Source organism: Ursus maritimus, unplaced genomic scaffold (genome assembly GCF_017311325.1).
Source record: "Ursus maritimus isolate PB19 unplaced genomic scaffold, ASM1731132v1 scaffold_2, whole genome shotgun sequence".
In the NCBI taxonomy this organism is placed as follows: Eukaryota; Metazoa; Chordata; class Mammalia; order Carnivora; family Ursidae; genus Ursus; species Ursus maritimus.
The window spans coordinates 67,510,997-67,526,824 of NW_024424452.1; the positions used below are offsets into that span (position 1 = coordinate 67,510,997).

General features: G+C 55.3%; 1 protein-coding gene across 1 annotated transcript in view; it reads left to right on the forward strand.

The window, feature by feature from the left end:
* KIF26B (kinesin family member 26B) overlaps positions 1-15,423 on the forward strand; it is a 415,089-nt gene extending 399,666 nt beyond the window's left edge. Inside the window, exons 13-16 of the mRNA XM_040634490.1 lie at positions 476-3,246; positions 7,363-7,565; positions 8,061-8,211; positions 15,335-15,423. Coding sequence (XP_040490424.1) covers positions 476-3,246; positions 7,363-7,565; positions 8,061-8,211; positions 15,335-15,423 — 3,214 coding nt within the window. The remainder of the gene's footprint in view (positions 1-475; positions 3,247-7,362; positions 7,566-8,060; positions 8,212-15,334) is intronic.
* The last annotated feature ends 405 nt before the right edge of the window (positions 15,424-15,828 follow it).

The following is a 15,828-nucleotide window of genomic DNA, read 5'->3' on the forward strand; positions in this document are numbered from 1 at the left end:
ACTCCTCCAGCAGCGAGCAGTCCTGCGACACGGTCATCTACATCGGGCCCAATGGCACGGCCCTCTCGGACAAGGAGCTCACGGACAACGAGGGCCCTCCTGACTTCGTCCCCATTGTGCCGGCCCTGCAGAAGGCCCGGGGCGACAGCCGGCCTGCAGAGGCCGGTGGGGCTGCAGCCAGCAAATCGGAAAGGGACTGTTTGAAGTGCAACACGTTTGCCGAGCTGCAGGAGAGGCTGGGCTGCATCGACGGCAGCGAAGAGCCCAGTCAGTTTCCTTTCGAAGAACTGCCTGCCCAGCTTGGGGCAGAGCAGGCCAGCAAGTGTCCCCCATTAAGCCAGGCGGCCGGGGCAAACCCCCTCTGTGAGTCCGATAAGGAAGATAACGGGTCCGACGGCCAGTCCACCGACAGAGAAGGCACCGACCCTCCCGCCTCCAAGATGCAGAGGAATCAGTCGCCCGGTCCAGCGCTGCCCGGCAGCCCCACCCCCGCCTCCCCCAGGAGCATCCCCGGCAGCAGCAGCCAGCACAGCACCTCCAGCCTCCAGAGCAGCCGGGAGAGCCTCAACTCCTGCGGCTTTGTGGAAGGCAAGCCCAGGCCCATGGGCTCCCCGCGGCTGGGCATCGCCAGCCTGTCCAAGACGTCAGAGTACAGGCCGGCCAGCTCTCCCTCCCAGAGATGCAAAGTCTACACCCAGAAGGGCGTCCTGCCTTCTCCTGCCCCCCTGCCTCCACTGGGCAAGGATTCCAGCCTGGTCTCCAGCGAGTCCCTGCTGCAGCCCGAGGTACGCACCCCCCCGGTGGGAATGAGCCCCCAGGTTTTGAAGAAATCCATGTCTGCTGGGAGCGAGGGGTTCCCCGAAAGCCCCGGCGAGGACGAGCCCCAGGCAGCGACTTCTCCAGATTCCAAGAAGGAGATCCTGAGCACCACGATGGTGACGGTGCAGCAGCCACTGGAGCTGAACGGCGAGGACGAGCTGGTGTTCACGCTGGTGGAGGAGCTGACCATCAGTGGGGTCCTGGACGGCGGCCGCCCCACCAGCATCATCAGCTTCAACAGCGACTGCTCCGTGCAGGCCCTGGCCTCGGGCTCCCGGCCCGTTAGCATCATCGGCAGCATCAGCGAGGACCTGGATGGCTACTCCGGCGTGGCGCCCGTCTCCGAGGTCAGCATCACACAGTTCCTGCCCCTCCCAAAGCTGACCCTGGACGAGAAGGCCCGCGAGGCCGGGAGCAGACGTTCGTCCATCAGCTCCTGGCTGAGCGAGATGAGTGGTGGCAGCGATGGCGAGCAGTCCTGCCACAGTTTCATAGCTCAGACGTGCTTCGGGCACGGGGAGGCCATGGCAGAGCCCCCGGCCTCGGAGCTCGTTGGCAGCATCCAGAACAGTGCCGTGGTGTGCTGTGAGAAGCCCAAGGCAGGCCCCGACAACTTGCTCATCTTGTCCGACGTGGGCGAAGACTCCTTCAAAAAGGCGGCCCCCATCAAAGGCTGCAAGATCTCCACACTGGGCAAAGCCATGGTCACCATCTCCAACACGGCCAACCTAGGCGGCTGCGAGGGATACATCCCCATGAAGACCAACATCACAGTCTACCCCTGCATCGCCATGAGCCCCCGGCCCGTCCAAGAGCCTGAGGCATCCACTGTCCCCACCGTCAGCTCGGCGCCCAGAGCAGCCCAGTCCCAGGACAGCAGGGAGACTGGTGCCAGGGCAGAGATGCAGTTTGAGGACCCGTGGCTAAAACGAGAAGAGGAGGTCAAAAAAGAGAGTGGCTATCCCAGTGAAGAGGGAACTGGGTGTGAGGCCGCCACAGGCCCCCCGAAGCCTGAGGCCAGGGCAGAACAGGACAGGAAGGCCAGCCCCGGGGACGGGCTGAGCAGCAGCAGCCGTGAGATGTCCGCCTCACCTGGTAGTGACAACTTCAGGAGGGTCGTGGATGGCTGCGAGATGGCCCTGCCAGGCGTGGCCCCCCAGAGCCCCGTGCACCCCAACAGGAGCCTAAAGTCCAGCAGCCTGCCCAGGGCTTTCCAGAAGGCCAGCAGACAGGACGAACTGGGCAGCCTCTTCTACCACTGCGCGGCAGAGACCAACGGGCTGGGCGCACCGGCCTGCAAGGCTACCCCGGAGAGGAAGGTGGCCTCGCCCAAGCACGGTGTCCTGGCTCGGCCCAAAGGGACGCCCCCTCTGCCGCCAGTCCGCAAGTCCAGCCTGGACCAGAAGAACCGGGCCAGCCCCCAGCACAGCGCCTGCAGCGGCAACACGGGCAGCCCCTCGCACCCCCCGGCGCCCTTCCTGGCCCCGTTCCCGGACGAGGCCGGCGGCAAGGGGAAGGAGGCCAGCAGCAGCAGCAGGCTCTTCAGCGCCAAGCTGGAGCAGCTGGCCAGCAGGACCAACTCCCTGGGCCGCGCCACGGTCAGCCACTACGAGTGCCTCTCGCTCGAGAGGGCCGAGAGCCTGTGTGCGGGCGGTTGGCGGTCACACGTGGCCAAGGACAGCACGATGCCCCGCGCCGGCCGGAGCCCGGGTCGCGGCAGCAGCGCCGCCGGGGCCTCCCCCACTGCCCCTGGCCCCGCGCCGCCCCCGGCCGCCGCCTCCACCTCCGCCGGCGCCGCGTCGCCCAAGGCCGGCCCGTGCAAGATCTCGGCCGTGAGCAAGCTCCTGCTGGCCAGCCCCAAGGCGCGCAGCCTGGCCACCGCCACCACCAAGACGCTCAGCTTCTCCACCAAGTCCCTGCCGCAGTCGGTAGGCCAGAGCCCGGGCCTGGCGGCCAGCGCCAAGCCCACGTCCTGGTCCACGCAGTCCCTGAGCCGCAGCCGGGGCGCCGGGCCCGCGTGCAAGCTGCCGCTGCGCGCCGTTAACGGGCGCATCTCGGAGCTGCTGCAGGGCGGCGCGGGCGCTCGGGGCGCCGAGGGGCGCGCGGGGGCGCCGGGCGAGGAGCGGCCGGCCACGCCCCCCCTGCCCTCGCCCTACAGCAAGGTCACACCGCCGCGCCGGCCGCACCGCTGCAGCAGCGGCCACGGCAGCGACAACAGCAGCGTGCTGAGCGGCGAGCTGCCGCCCGCCATGGGCAAGACGGCCCTGTTCTACCACAGCGGTGGCAGCAGCGGCTACGAGAGCGTGCTGCGCGACAGCGAGGCCACCGGCAGCGCGTCGTCGGCGCACGACTCCACGAGCGACAACAGCAGCTCCGTGGGCGGCCGCTGCCGCAGCCTCAAAGCCCCGAAGAAGCGCTCCAACTCAGGTAGGCATCGGCCCCCCAGACGTCCCCGCGCAGCATGGGACCTGGGTGCTGCTGCGCCATGCTTTCCGGGGGTCGCCCAAGTATGGGGCTGCTGCACCCGAGACCCCCGGGCGGCGCTCCGGAGGGGCATGGAGCGCGCAGGGCACACTGCGCTGGACGGCGGTGTATGCACGGCCGCCCTGGGGCCTGCACTGTGCCCCGGCCTCCGCACACACGTGCACCAACATGATACGGACGCGCGTATGGTGCACTAGCATGATACACACGCGCAGTGCCCCAGCATGATACACATGCGTGCACACACACAGTGCACTAGCGTGATACACGCGGTGCACCAGCGTGATGCACACGGCACGCTAACACGGCACACCCAAGCACCCTGGTGCCCTAAATGCACCCTCTCAGCAAACATTTTCCATCTCCAGGAATTTCCTATCAAAAGGCAAGTAAAGGGTCCAAAGCTGCTACCGTGGCGATAAAGGCCGCTGACCTGTGAACTGGCGTTTGGGGTGACAAGGGACAGGAAGTTCTGATGGGTGAGGAGGAGGACCCAGGGCAGAGCTGGTGGCCCTGTAGCCATGGGGCTGGTGAGGGGAGGCGGCGTGAGGTGAGGCCCAGACGGAGAGGCAGAGCGAACGAGGACCATGTGAGCTACTCAGGAACCCCCTGCTTCAGCTCCGCGTGTCAGGGCCTTCAGCTCCGCGTGTCAGGGCCTTCCGCGTGCCCCTCTTTGTTCTTGAGCGGAGGGCACAGTTTTTAATGAGGCGATTGGACGCAGAGCCCCGCATGCAGTCTGTGCCTTGGCTGACGTGAGGGGGGCGTGGGGTCCTGCCCGCGAGCCTGGACTTCGTGCTCCGTGGCCCTTCCATGGCCCTTCCGTGGGGCCCTCGGAAACCACAGCCCTATAGAATGGTGGTGCTACCGGCTCGTCGGGAAGTAAAAGATGGGGTGAGTCCTCAAAGTGGGGTCTCCCCTTTCCTGCAGCTGCTCCAGCACCTGCCCCACAAACCCTTTCTCCTGACCACGGGGGTTTCTGCCAACACAGGCGAGCACAAGCTCTGGAATGTTCCAACCCAAACCTAGCACACATCCTAAACCGCTTGCCTCAAATCCAAGAAGTCAACCTCGTCATTTGAGATGCTGTGGCGTAGCTCTCCCCGCCTGCCCACCCCTCACAGGCCACCAAGCATGCGCGGGAGTCCTGGCTGTCAGCGAGCCCACCTCCCAGGCGGTGTGTGCTTCAGGCTCCGACCCGCTTTGGTAGAGCCCACCCCGGGCCCTCAGAGCCCCATCAGGGACCTGGGAGCCGTGGCTGCTTAAGACAAGTGTGCAGTGAAAAGCCATTTGGGATAACGTGACAGCTGCTGGGCCCTATTTTCGGGGCCCAGGGCATTAAAACATATTGATATTAGTCACTAAAAATAGCAAGAAAGTGCATCTGAGCCAGGGTCCGCAGGGGTGGGGGGTGGGGGGACTCTGCCGGCCTTCCCAGCGCTTGGTCGATCAACCTTGCTGCTACCACCTACCCCCTTAGTTCTCCGGAATCCCGATCACTGTGATGTCGGCTGCATGCTCACGGGCGTCGGGGGTTTAGAATGCTTTCCTGCACTCTCGTCGAGAGCCTCCTACCGACCAGTTCAGTTGGTTCTCTACATCTCTGTTCCTCTTTCTTCGAGACTTGCTGTTTGGAGCTTGGCCGTTGTGCTGGGGTCCAGAGCTGCGCAGCCCGCAGCCAGCAGCCTCTGCACCTGTGCTTCCTGGTGCGGCCTCCTTCCGTAAAGTCCGTCCTCAGAGGCGCTCTTGTCCGGCGAGGCTACTGGAGGACACCGCGTAGGATCGAAGCACTGGGCTAGGGGCCAGAGATGGGTTTAGTACAGAGCGTCGTGAGAATCGGATGTCTGCGAGGAGGTGCCGGGGATTCGGGGCCCCACGGTGGACGTGGCAGTGGAAATAAGCTCTTTTCAGGTTAGGTGACCTTGTCTTGTTTATTTATGGTGATTATTAAGAGAAATGCTGGCTGTCGGACATGATCAGCATAAATCAAAAGCAACTTCTTTCAGAGAAGCCATAAAACTCAAAAGAAATTCCGAGCTAGGTGGCTGGATGGCACAATTCTCAGGGATGTTCGAAACTGCAGGGAGGACGGCAGTTATCTTTTATCGGAGATTGCTTTTGAATGTGGAAAACTGAAATGCTTTGGTTGAAAAATGAACTAGAAATAGATCACGAGGAGGACAACCTTGACCTCTGGGTGCTTCGTAGGGCGAGAAACAACCAAATGTCATGAAGCTCACCTTCCAGGTCCCATTCCTGGAGGTCTGTGTTGGTGGAAAGGGCCTGGAATGAGCCAGAGTGTGGTGCAGGGGGAAGACTGAGCTGGAGAGCAGGCGGCTTGGGCTGGGCTCACAGAAAGTAAATTGAGGGGTCAGGAGAGCACCACCACAGTCTTCCCGATGCTCACGTCCTGTGAGACAACGCGGGTAACATAAGGAATGTGGGTGGTCATACGACTTCCTTTCCATAAGACAACCCACAGTCCGCGGGATTTCTTTTATTAAATCTTGATCAGTCCCCCTCTTCTGTGCTCTTAGGGCTCGCTGACACACAAGACTCAAGCACGGGGCGGGGAGGGGCGGGCAGCATCAATGACAAGGCCACGTAAGAGGTTTGTCATCTAATTGGAGACAAAGCAGGAAAAGCATGGAACGGAACAGCGACCGAGGCAAACTGCCGAGTCCGGAGTGGGGTCGGGAAGCGTAAGCGTGGGAAGCGTTCAGACGTGGGGAAGGCCCAGCGTGACAGCGGTCTGCTGGGAAACACCACGACTGAGCCTCGTAGGAGGATCGAGCACGTAGGAGGGGGCGGAGGCCGCTGTGGGCCGAGGCACTGAGGGGAGCACAAGCCCGGGCAGCAGGAGCGTGGCCTGCAGACAACAGGGTGAGATTAACTCACCCAGGGGGTGTTGCTGAGGATGTAATGACCGCAGAAGAGGTAAGCGCAGGCCGACTGACACCTCCCCTGCGGGGCAGCTAGAATACGGATGGTCGTCGGCCAGGGGACGTCCGTCTTGGTTCTTGGCCGGAAGTGTGATAACGAGAGAGCAGCCGCGCCAACATCCGCGACTAGTCCCTCCTCGGGGGGCTGAGAGCACCCTGCTTTGCTCTGCCCACCTCCTGCTGTTCACTGGGTCACCAGAGAGAATCTCGTTTTGTCCCTTCCTCTCCACGGAGCTATGGCCCCAAATCTGCTCTAGAAAAATTAAGTCCCTAGAAAAGAAAGATCGGTGGAGGCAATCGTGTCCAAGTCTCGAGGGTGCTCGCAGTCCAGGCCCCTCCGGTCTCCTTTTTGTGCTGTTGCTGAGCTTGACCTCCTGAAGCAGGCTTCACATTGAGGACAGAGTGGACAGGAAGAGGAGGACGACAGACCTCCCGGCCTTTAAGGACACTGACCAGCAGCTGCCCGCAGCACTTCTGCTGATGGCCCATCAGTGGGCACTTGACGTGCACATCCCAGGGGCACGGTCCCCGTCTTGGTGGCTCTGTGCCCTGCTCCTGCTCAGTCCTCTTCACGGAGAAGAACAGAGCAGGTATCGGGGACAGCTAGCTGTCCGTCAGTGTGTCAAGCGTGCTGCACAGGGTCTGGCACATAATCAGTGCTTCTCCTAGCGTTGCTGTCACTATAAGCAAATAAGCCATGTTTTCTAGAACTATTACCGTAATACCAAATACTAGGACCCTTTTTCCTTGAACACAAGCATCTCTTGAATTTGACGGTACCACACATTCACGCTGAGGGTGGGGCCGGTATGGCTGACGGTTCTAGGCGTGTGTTCTGGTGTGCGTGTGTGCGTGTGCACGCAGGTGTGTGGTTCGCGGGTGGAGACGAGGTGGCTCGAAAGGAAAGGCAGGGAGTTGGTGAGCTCTTGCAGGTAAGGCCCATGTGCCGGCTGAAGGGAGAAGACGTTGAAGCGTGTGGCAGGGCGTCGGCGTGTTTCACATTCAGCCCCGCCACAGACCCCAGGGCACCTGTCAGGGTCCCAGCACGCGCCTCAAAACCACAGACATTAAAAAGACTGAAATTTAAAAAGATAAACTTTGGGCTTCATTCCCTCCTTAGGATCTCAGAGACGGAGGCTCATCCCGGCACTGTCCCTTGATACCCCCTCCCCTGTAAGAAAACCCGCCAGCAGCACCGGGGTCCGCTGGGTGGATGGCCCCTTGCGCAGCGCCCAGAGGGGCCTCGGGGAACCTTTTGAGATCAAAGTCTATGAGATCGATGACGTGGAGCGGCTACAGCGGCGACGAGGGGGCAGCAGCAAGGTGAGCCTTCTTGTCCCCTACAGTAGCACCCCCCCCAACAGGCAGGTGCTGGAGCACGGCCCTGAGAGGTGCGCTCAGGCCCACGGAGCCTTCCCAGCCGGCTTCTGGGGCGGGTGGGAGTCGTGGCTCTGCGCCAGCCACGGGGTTTGCACAGGACAAGGAGAGCTCTGCCCCGGGTGTTGAGAAGGCTCGAAGGCTGGGGGAGCTGCTGGTCTTGGGGGCTCGTCTGGCTCCAGCTTGGAACCCCAGCGCCTCCTACATATACAAAATGCCCACGATCGTCCTACCCTGCGGCTGTCTGAGCGGACTCGGGCAGAAGGCACAAACGTGGCTGGGAGGGCCCAGATCCCTCCCAGCTTCCCTGCGAGGAGCCGGCTCCCTTGTTGCCGACTGCGCACGGAGCATGCCCATCTCTGAGAAGCTGCCTGTGTCCGAGCTGGGGGGCCTCGTCTCCCTCTTTCCACGCCCCCCCATTCCTTCTCATCTGCCTTCTAGGAGGTCACGTGCTTCAACGCGAAACTGAAAATTCTGGAGCATCGCCAGCAGAGAATCGCCGAGGTGCGGGCCAAGTACGAGTGGCTGATGAAGGAGCTGGAGGTCACCAAGCAGTACCTGATGCTGGATCCCAGCAAGTGGCTCAGCGAGTGTAAGGCCCCGGGTTCCTTCCCATCCCTGGGGCTGCCAGGTGCGCCCGCTTAGCGGGCCTGCACGCGGCGGGGGGAGGTGCACGCAGACCGTGTCGGGATCCAGGGGCCCACAGCCTCGCTCTCCGCGGGGAAGATGGGGGGGGCAGCAGAGGCGTAGCCAGTATTGCTCTTGCAAGAATTTTTCTCACGAGTCTCAGTCCCAAGCACGTGAAAATGAGATCCCCCCCCACCCCGCCCCCCTCATATGGCAGAAGATCCCCCAGACATGAGGCTGAGTTACAAATCTGCTCCCTAGGCCACAAAATCACATTGCGTATCTAGCCCCAACTACACAAGACTTTCTGGAGCTCCTAATAGGGTGGGATGTGTGATCCTAGAAAAGCCTCATGAAGAACCCAGAAAGCAAGAAAACCATTTTTGAGGGGAAAGAACAGCATTCGCTGTGTCATTTCTCTTCAATAGAAAGCCCAGGATGACAGTAACAGTAACCATCTCGTAATTCAGAACAGTTTTGCTCTCTGACAGATTCAGTTGTCTCGTATTTGCTCCTAACCATTCTATTTACCACAAAATAAAGCTCAGATCAGGTCCCAACTACTTCGGTGATAGGGGAACACAACCTTGGAAGACTTAGTCTACGGAATAAAACGCAGATCTGCCATTAAAATTCCTTTCCCTCCCTTGTCCGACGCTCACCAGCCCGCCAGCCTCCCTGTGCCTCGCTCCCTTCACCCCTGTCCCCTGCACGCTAATCATGTGGGATGTCCGCCATCATAGGGACCTGCCTGGATGCTGGGTTTCCCACATACTAGCTGTGGGACCTCGGAGAAGACGCCTAACCTCTCTGAGCCTTGATTTCCTTAACTGTCAAATAGGGAAACATAGTGCAGCCCACTTCATAGGGTGTTGTGAGGCGTGAGCCCTTCTGGGCCCATGATGAAGGCGTGGTACCCGGTAGCAATATTATTACTATCCCAGATTTGAACCAAAGAGAAGACCGCGCCCTCGTGCCTGCTTCCTCTGTGAGAGCTCTGGACGGAGACACGATCTCACGCTCTCGGGGGTGTTGTCATCCCAGGCACTGGCGGGAGAGAGGACATGAATGAGGACATTAGCTGAAGTCCGGCCGTGGCACAAATACGGGGCCCAGTGCTTCCTTCTCTCCCACTCGTCTCCGTTCAGGAATTCCAGGCAGTTCAGGTCCCAGGGGTGCCCGTGCAGGCAGCCCCCCTTCATTCGTACTGTCTGCATTAAAGCTTTCTTTTTTGAGAGCTGTTTATGCCTAAGGCAGGCTCGAGAACAGTCTTCATCTCACAAAGTCACTTTCTTTCATCAGTTTTATAGTTTTCAGAGTCCAGATATTCCACCTCCTTGGTTCAGTTTTTTCCTAGGTATTTTGTTCTTTTTGGTGCAACTGTACGCTGTTTCCTTAATTTCTCTTTCTGCTAGCTCATCATCCTTGTATAGAACTGCAACTGATTTCCGTATCTTAATTTCATATCCTGCACCTTTCCTGAGTTCATTTATTACTCTAGATGGTTTCTTGGTAGAGTCTTTAGGGTTTTCTGTATAGAGCATCAGTCATCTGCACATAGTGACAGTCTCACTTCTTCCTTAGCAATTTGGACGCCTTTTATTGCCCTTTATGTTCTGACTTTTGAGGCTAGGACCTCCAGTACTATGTTGAATAAAAATGAGTGGACATCCTTTTCTTATTCCTGATCTCAGAGGAAAGGCTCTCAGTTTTTCACCATTGAGTATGATGGTAGCTCTGGGTGTGTCCTATGTGACCTCTATCATGTTGAGGCTGTCCACGCTAAAACCACTGTGAGAGTTTTCATCGTGAACAGATGTTGTACTTTGTCAAATGCTTCGATTGAGAAGATCCCATAGTTTTTATCCTTCAGTTTGTTAATGTCGTGTATCGCATTGATTTGTGGATATTGAACCATATCTGCACTCGTGGAATAAATTCCACTTCATCATGGGGAATGACTCTCTCAATGTATTGCTGGATGTGGCTTGCTGATTATTTTGTTGAAGACTTTCGTGTCTATGTGCATCAGGAATATTGGCCTGTGGTTTTCTTTTTTTAACAGTGTCATTTTCTTTATTTTTTATTTTATTTTTTTTTTAAGATTTTATTTATTTATTTGACAGAGATAGAGACAGCCAGCGAGAGAGGGAACACAAGCAGGGGGAGTGGGAGAGGAAGAAGCAGGCTCATAGCGGAGGAGCCTGATGTGGGGCTCGATCCCATAACACCGGGATCACGCCCTGAGCCGAAGGCAGACGCTTAACCGCTGTGCCACCCAGGCGCCCCAAACAGTGTCATTTTCTGACTATGGGATCAGGGTAATGCTGGCCTCACAGAATGAATTTGAAAGCTTCCTTCCTCTTCTACTTTTTTGAAGCAGTTTGAGGAGAGTAGGTATTAACTCTTCTTTAAATGTTGGGTAGAATTCACCTATGAATCCATCTGGTCCTGGACTTTTGTTTGTTGGGAGTTTTTAATTACTGATTCAATTTTATTACTAGTGATTAGTTCAGATTCTCTTTGTCCTCCTGATTCAGTTTTGGAAAATGGTATGCTTCTAGGAATTTATCCATTTTTTCTAGGCAGTCCAATGTGTTGGCATATTTTTCATTATAGTCTCTTATACTCCTTTGAATTTCTGTGGTATTGGTTGTTATGTCTCTTCTTTCTAATTTTCTTTGAGTCCTCTCTTTTTCTTGATGAGTCTGGCTGAAAGTTTATCAATTTTGTTTTACTTTTCAAAGAACCAGCTCTTGGTTTCATCAATCTTTTCTATTTTTTTTAGTCTATTCATTTATTTCTGCTCTGATCTTTATTATTTCCTTTCTTCTGTTAGCTTTGGGCTTTTCTAGTTCATTTGTGTATAAGATTAGATTGTTTCAGATTTTTCTTGTTTCTTGAGGAAGGCTTGTATTACTTTAAACTTCCCACTTAGAACTACTTTTGCTGTGTCCCAGTTTTGGACACTGTGTTTTCATTTTCATTTGTCTCCATGTATTCTTTTTTCATTTCCTCCTTGATTTCTTCATTGACACACTGGTAGTTTAGTAGCATGTTTTTTAGCCTACATGATTGTGGTTTTCAGGGTTTTTTTCCCCTTGTACTTGATTTCTACTTTCATACCACTGTGGTTGGAAAAGATACTTGATACGATTTCAATCTTCTTAAATGTATTGAGACTTGTTTTGTGTATGGACATATGATCTCTCTTGGAGAATATCCCACGTACACCTGAAAATGTGCATTCTGCCACTTTGGGATGGATTTTTCTGTATGTATCTGTTCAGTCCATGTGATCTAATATGTCCTTCAAAGCCATTGTTTCCTTATTGATTTTCTGCTTGGATGATCTATCCACTCACGTGAGTGAGGTTAAAGTCCCCTAGTATTATTGTATGACTGTCAATTTCTCCCTTTATGTCTGTTAATATTTGCTTTATGTATTTAGGTGCTCTAGTGTTGGGTGCATAGATATTTACAATTGTTATATCCTCTTGTTGGGTTGAATTCCTTATCATTATGTATTGCCCTCATTAGTCTCTTATTACAGTTCTTGTTTCAAAATCTCTTTTGTCTGATATAAGTATTGCCACCCTGGCGTTTTTTTTTTTTTTTTTTTTTTTTTTTTTTTTTTTTTGCTTCTATTTGCATGTATTTATTTTTCCAACACTTCACGTTATGTGTCTTTAGGGCTGAAGTGAGTTTCCTGTAAGCAGCATATCAATGGGTCTTAGTTTTTTACCCATTTTATCACCCTATGTGTTTTGATTGGAGCATTTAGGCCATTTACACTAAAAGTAATTATCAATAGGTACGTACTTACTGCTATTTTGTTTATCTTTGTAGTCCTTTGTTCCTTCTTCTCTTGCTTGTTTTCCTTGTGATTGATGACTTCCTTTAGTGTTATGCTTGGTTTGGTTTCCTTCCTTTTTGTTTGTGTGTGTCTGTTATGGGTTTTTGGTTCGTGGTTCTACAGCCTCCTGAGTATATAGCAGTTTATATTAAATCGACGGTCACGTAAGTTTGAAACACACTCTAAAAGAACTTCGTTTTTACTCCCTCCACATTTTATGTATACGTTGTCATATTTTACATCTTTTTGTGAGTCCCTTTAACTAATTTTTAGATATAACTGGTTTTATTACTTTTTTAACCTTCATACGAGCTTTCTTAAGTGATCCATCTACTACCTTTACTGTATGTTTGCTTTACTCATGAATTTTTTCCTTTCATAATTTTCTCCTAATTATGGCCTTTTCTACTTAAAGAAGCCTCTTTAAATATTCCCTGTGAGGCTCGTTTAGTGGCAGTGAACTCTTTTAACTTTTGTTTGGCCAATTCTTTATCTCCCCTTGAGTTTTCAGTGATGGTCTTGCCAAGTAGACTATCCTTGGCAGGAGGTTTTTTTCCTTTCCAGCACTTTGGATATATCACGCCGCTCCCTTCCGACCAGCCAAGTCTTTGCTGAAACATCAGCTCATGGTCTTATGAGGTTTCTCTTCTACATAACTAGGTGCTTCTCTCTTGCTTTGCTTTAAAGATTCTCTATTATATATCTTGATGTGGACCTTCTTGGTTCACCTCATTTGAAACTCTGTGCTTTCTTCCCCAGGCTAGGGATGTTTTCAGCTATTATTTCTTCAAGTAAGTTTTCTGCCTGTTTCTCTCGCTCTTCTCCTTTTGGGACCCTGAAAATGTGTGTTTGATGTTGCCCCAGAGACCCCCTATTACATCATTGTTTCATTACTTACTTGTCACTCGGCTGAATGCTTTCCGTCACCCTGTCTTCCAGGTCACTTACTCCTTTTTCTGCCTCCTCTAATCTGCTGATTCCCTCTTGTGTATTTTTCGTTTCAGTTATATTCTTCAACTCGGGTCCTTATTTATATTTTTGATCTTGTTGACATTCTCATTGAGCTCATTCACGCTTGTGAGCATCTGGCCGATGCGTTGACCTCTTCATCGGGTCGGTTGCTTCTCTCCGCTTCCTTTAGTTCTTCTTCAGAGGTTTCGTCTTGCCTTTTGTTTTGAGCAGTCTTCTGTCTCTTCATTTTGTCTGTGTTTCTGTTTCTTCCGATAAACTTGAAGGAATGGTCTTGTGTAGGGATGTGCCCTGTGTTGGCCATGTGTGCCTGGCATCTTTGGCTGGCGGGCTGGCTGGAGTTGTATGTGCTGGAGGACGGGGCAGTCTGTGCTGGGGCTCCCCTGGTGGGATGGCCAGAGCTGAGATGGTGCAGGCCTGAGGGTCCCAGGGCTCTCCACGCAGAGGGCGTCCTGCCGGGACAGCTGAAGTGGGTGCAAGCCAGGGGATCCCAGGTTCTGGGCGAGGAGCTGAAGCAGGTGTGAGTTTGGGGTTCCCGGGGTGCTCTGCACTGGGGGTACCCTGGCAGGTTGTCTGGAGTTGTAGTGGGACCGGCCCAGAGTATTGCAAGGTGCTCTGCACCTGTGTCACTTTGGCAAGATGGCCTGAGTGCTGTCCAGCGCTGTCAGGTGTGTGCTGCCCTGGAATCAGCCTGGTGGGACTGCTGGCGCTGCTGGGGGCCTGGGGCTTGCCGTGGCAGCAGGCCCAGCTAGGGTGTCTCGACCTTGCCTCTGTCTGCGCTATCAAGGGGCAGGGAATACGTAAAACATGACACTAGTTATCGCCTGTGACCTGGCGAGAGTTCCAGCAGCTCTCCTGTCACTTGGCAGAGTTCTAGGGCTGGTTCCTCTGAATTCTAGAGTTGCTTTTTTAAACTGTGGCTTTTGTCTCCTGCGCCCCAGGGCATCTGGAGCAGGCATGGGCCCTCTGAGAGGGCAGGCTGGCTCTGGCACCTGGGCCCTGCTCCCTTCTGCGCCGTCGAGGTGGGGGTGACTGGAAACCATCAGGCTCCCGAGCCCCTCTGACCTGCGGAGTCCCAGCAAAGCCCCTCATGGTGCAGCACAGGGCTGCTTCCTTTCTCTCCCCGTCGACGCGTTTAAATCACGGCAATTTTCCTGGGCCCCAGGGCTGCCACATCTGCCAGCGGCCCCTCGGCTCCCTTCAGTGCCGTGTCTCCACCTCTCTTGTGGTTCTCTGTGCGGTCCCTCCATCCCGGCGCAGAAGCCTTCAGCCAGCCCTCCGTTGTTCTTCAGGGGTGGGGAGTGCAGGGTCGTCCTCTGTCGCCGTCTTGGATCTTCCCTCTGGTTTTTAAACATTATCCTGACACTCAGGAGCCCTCGGGCTCGTTCCCAGCTCTCTTCCCCCTTGTCTGTGACCCTGACCAAGTCGCCTCGCTCCTCGGGATCTCAGCGCACCTGTAAAAAGAGGCGGCGTCCATTGCAACCTTTGCGTTTCCGTGGCGTCTGTGTTCCTGTGCCCGAGCCACGTGCGCGTTACGCTCTCGTTTTTATTTTACTCTTCATGGCAACTCGAATCTGGTAGAGGAGGCAGGGCAGCAGTTGGGCCTGTCATTTACTTTTAAGGAACCTGTGCTGGCGGGTGAGGCAGGGCCATCTGTCCTCCCCGGGCTGCTGTCCCTGCTGTCACCACTGGACTGAGTGGGGGCCTGGGGACAGGAGGGGACGGCCCCACCTCACTGCTCCTAAGCGACGGAAGGAAACAGACCGTTGCCTGTGCAGGCCTGACCGCGAGGGCTGGCTTCTGGGTCCCGAATCTTGTCCTCTGACTGCAAGGAATCTTAGCTATTATAGATTTCAGCATCCTCCTTTCCCGAACCACCCGTGTGTAGGGGAAAGCGGGCAGGGCCCAGAGACAGGGCCCGGTTTCTCAGCCTGCGCGAACAGGCAGCTGCCTAAGTAGACAAAGGTATAAATGTTGCTCAGGTGAGCCCCCCCCCCCGGGCCAAAAAGGGAGGGGATTCTCTGCACATCAGCTTGGAGACTGAGTCTCACATCCTTTGCCAGAGGTGGACGGAGGTGGGGACAGCAGGAACGGTTCCATAATTATCCCTCCATAGAGTCTCGGTAAAAGGAGAAGGGCCCGAAATCCTCATCACGAGAGCAGCGGGCCCCAGGCCTCCCCACGGAGGGGCCGGGCGGGGTGGCGGCGGGGAGGCCACCCTCCCCGCCGTCCGCGCCTCCAGCAGGCTTCTCCTTCCGTGCAGTTGACCTGGAGCAGGCCTTGGAGCTGGATTCCCTGGAGTACCTGGAGGCGCTGGAGTGCGTGACGGAGCGTCTGGAGAGCCGCGTTTAGGCAGGCCCTCAGAGACAGCGGAAGGAGGATGAAGGTTGGTGCAAGTCTGGAGTGAGCGCTGAGCGGAAGGCAGTTTTCTTTTGTTTTCTGGAGGAAAGGTGCAAACACCAAAACGTGTGGGAGGAGGAAATGATGGGAAGCCCAAGGGACATGGAAGCCCTGTGAGACTGAAAAAGCACTTTGAGGAACTTTCGAGAACTTGGTACGTACGAACTGCTGGCGAGAGGCCCCCTCTCCTCTGGCTTTGCGAGAAGGGGCGAGGGTGCGTGCAGGAGTGCTGTCGGAAGCAGACACGACAACAGCTGACCCAGAGGGACTGATTAAGTGCCTTGCAAATCTTTATTATCCAAACGTCTATGTTGCGACTTTCTCGTGTACAGATGGTGCTAGTCCAGACGAAACCAC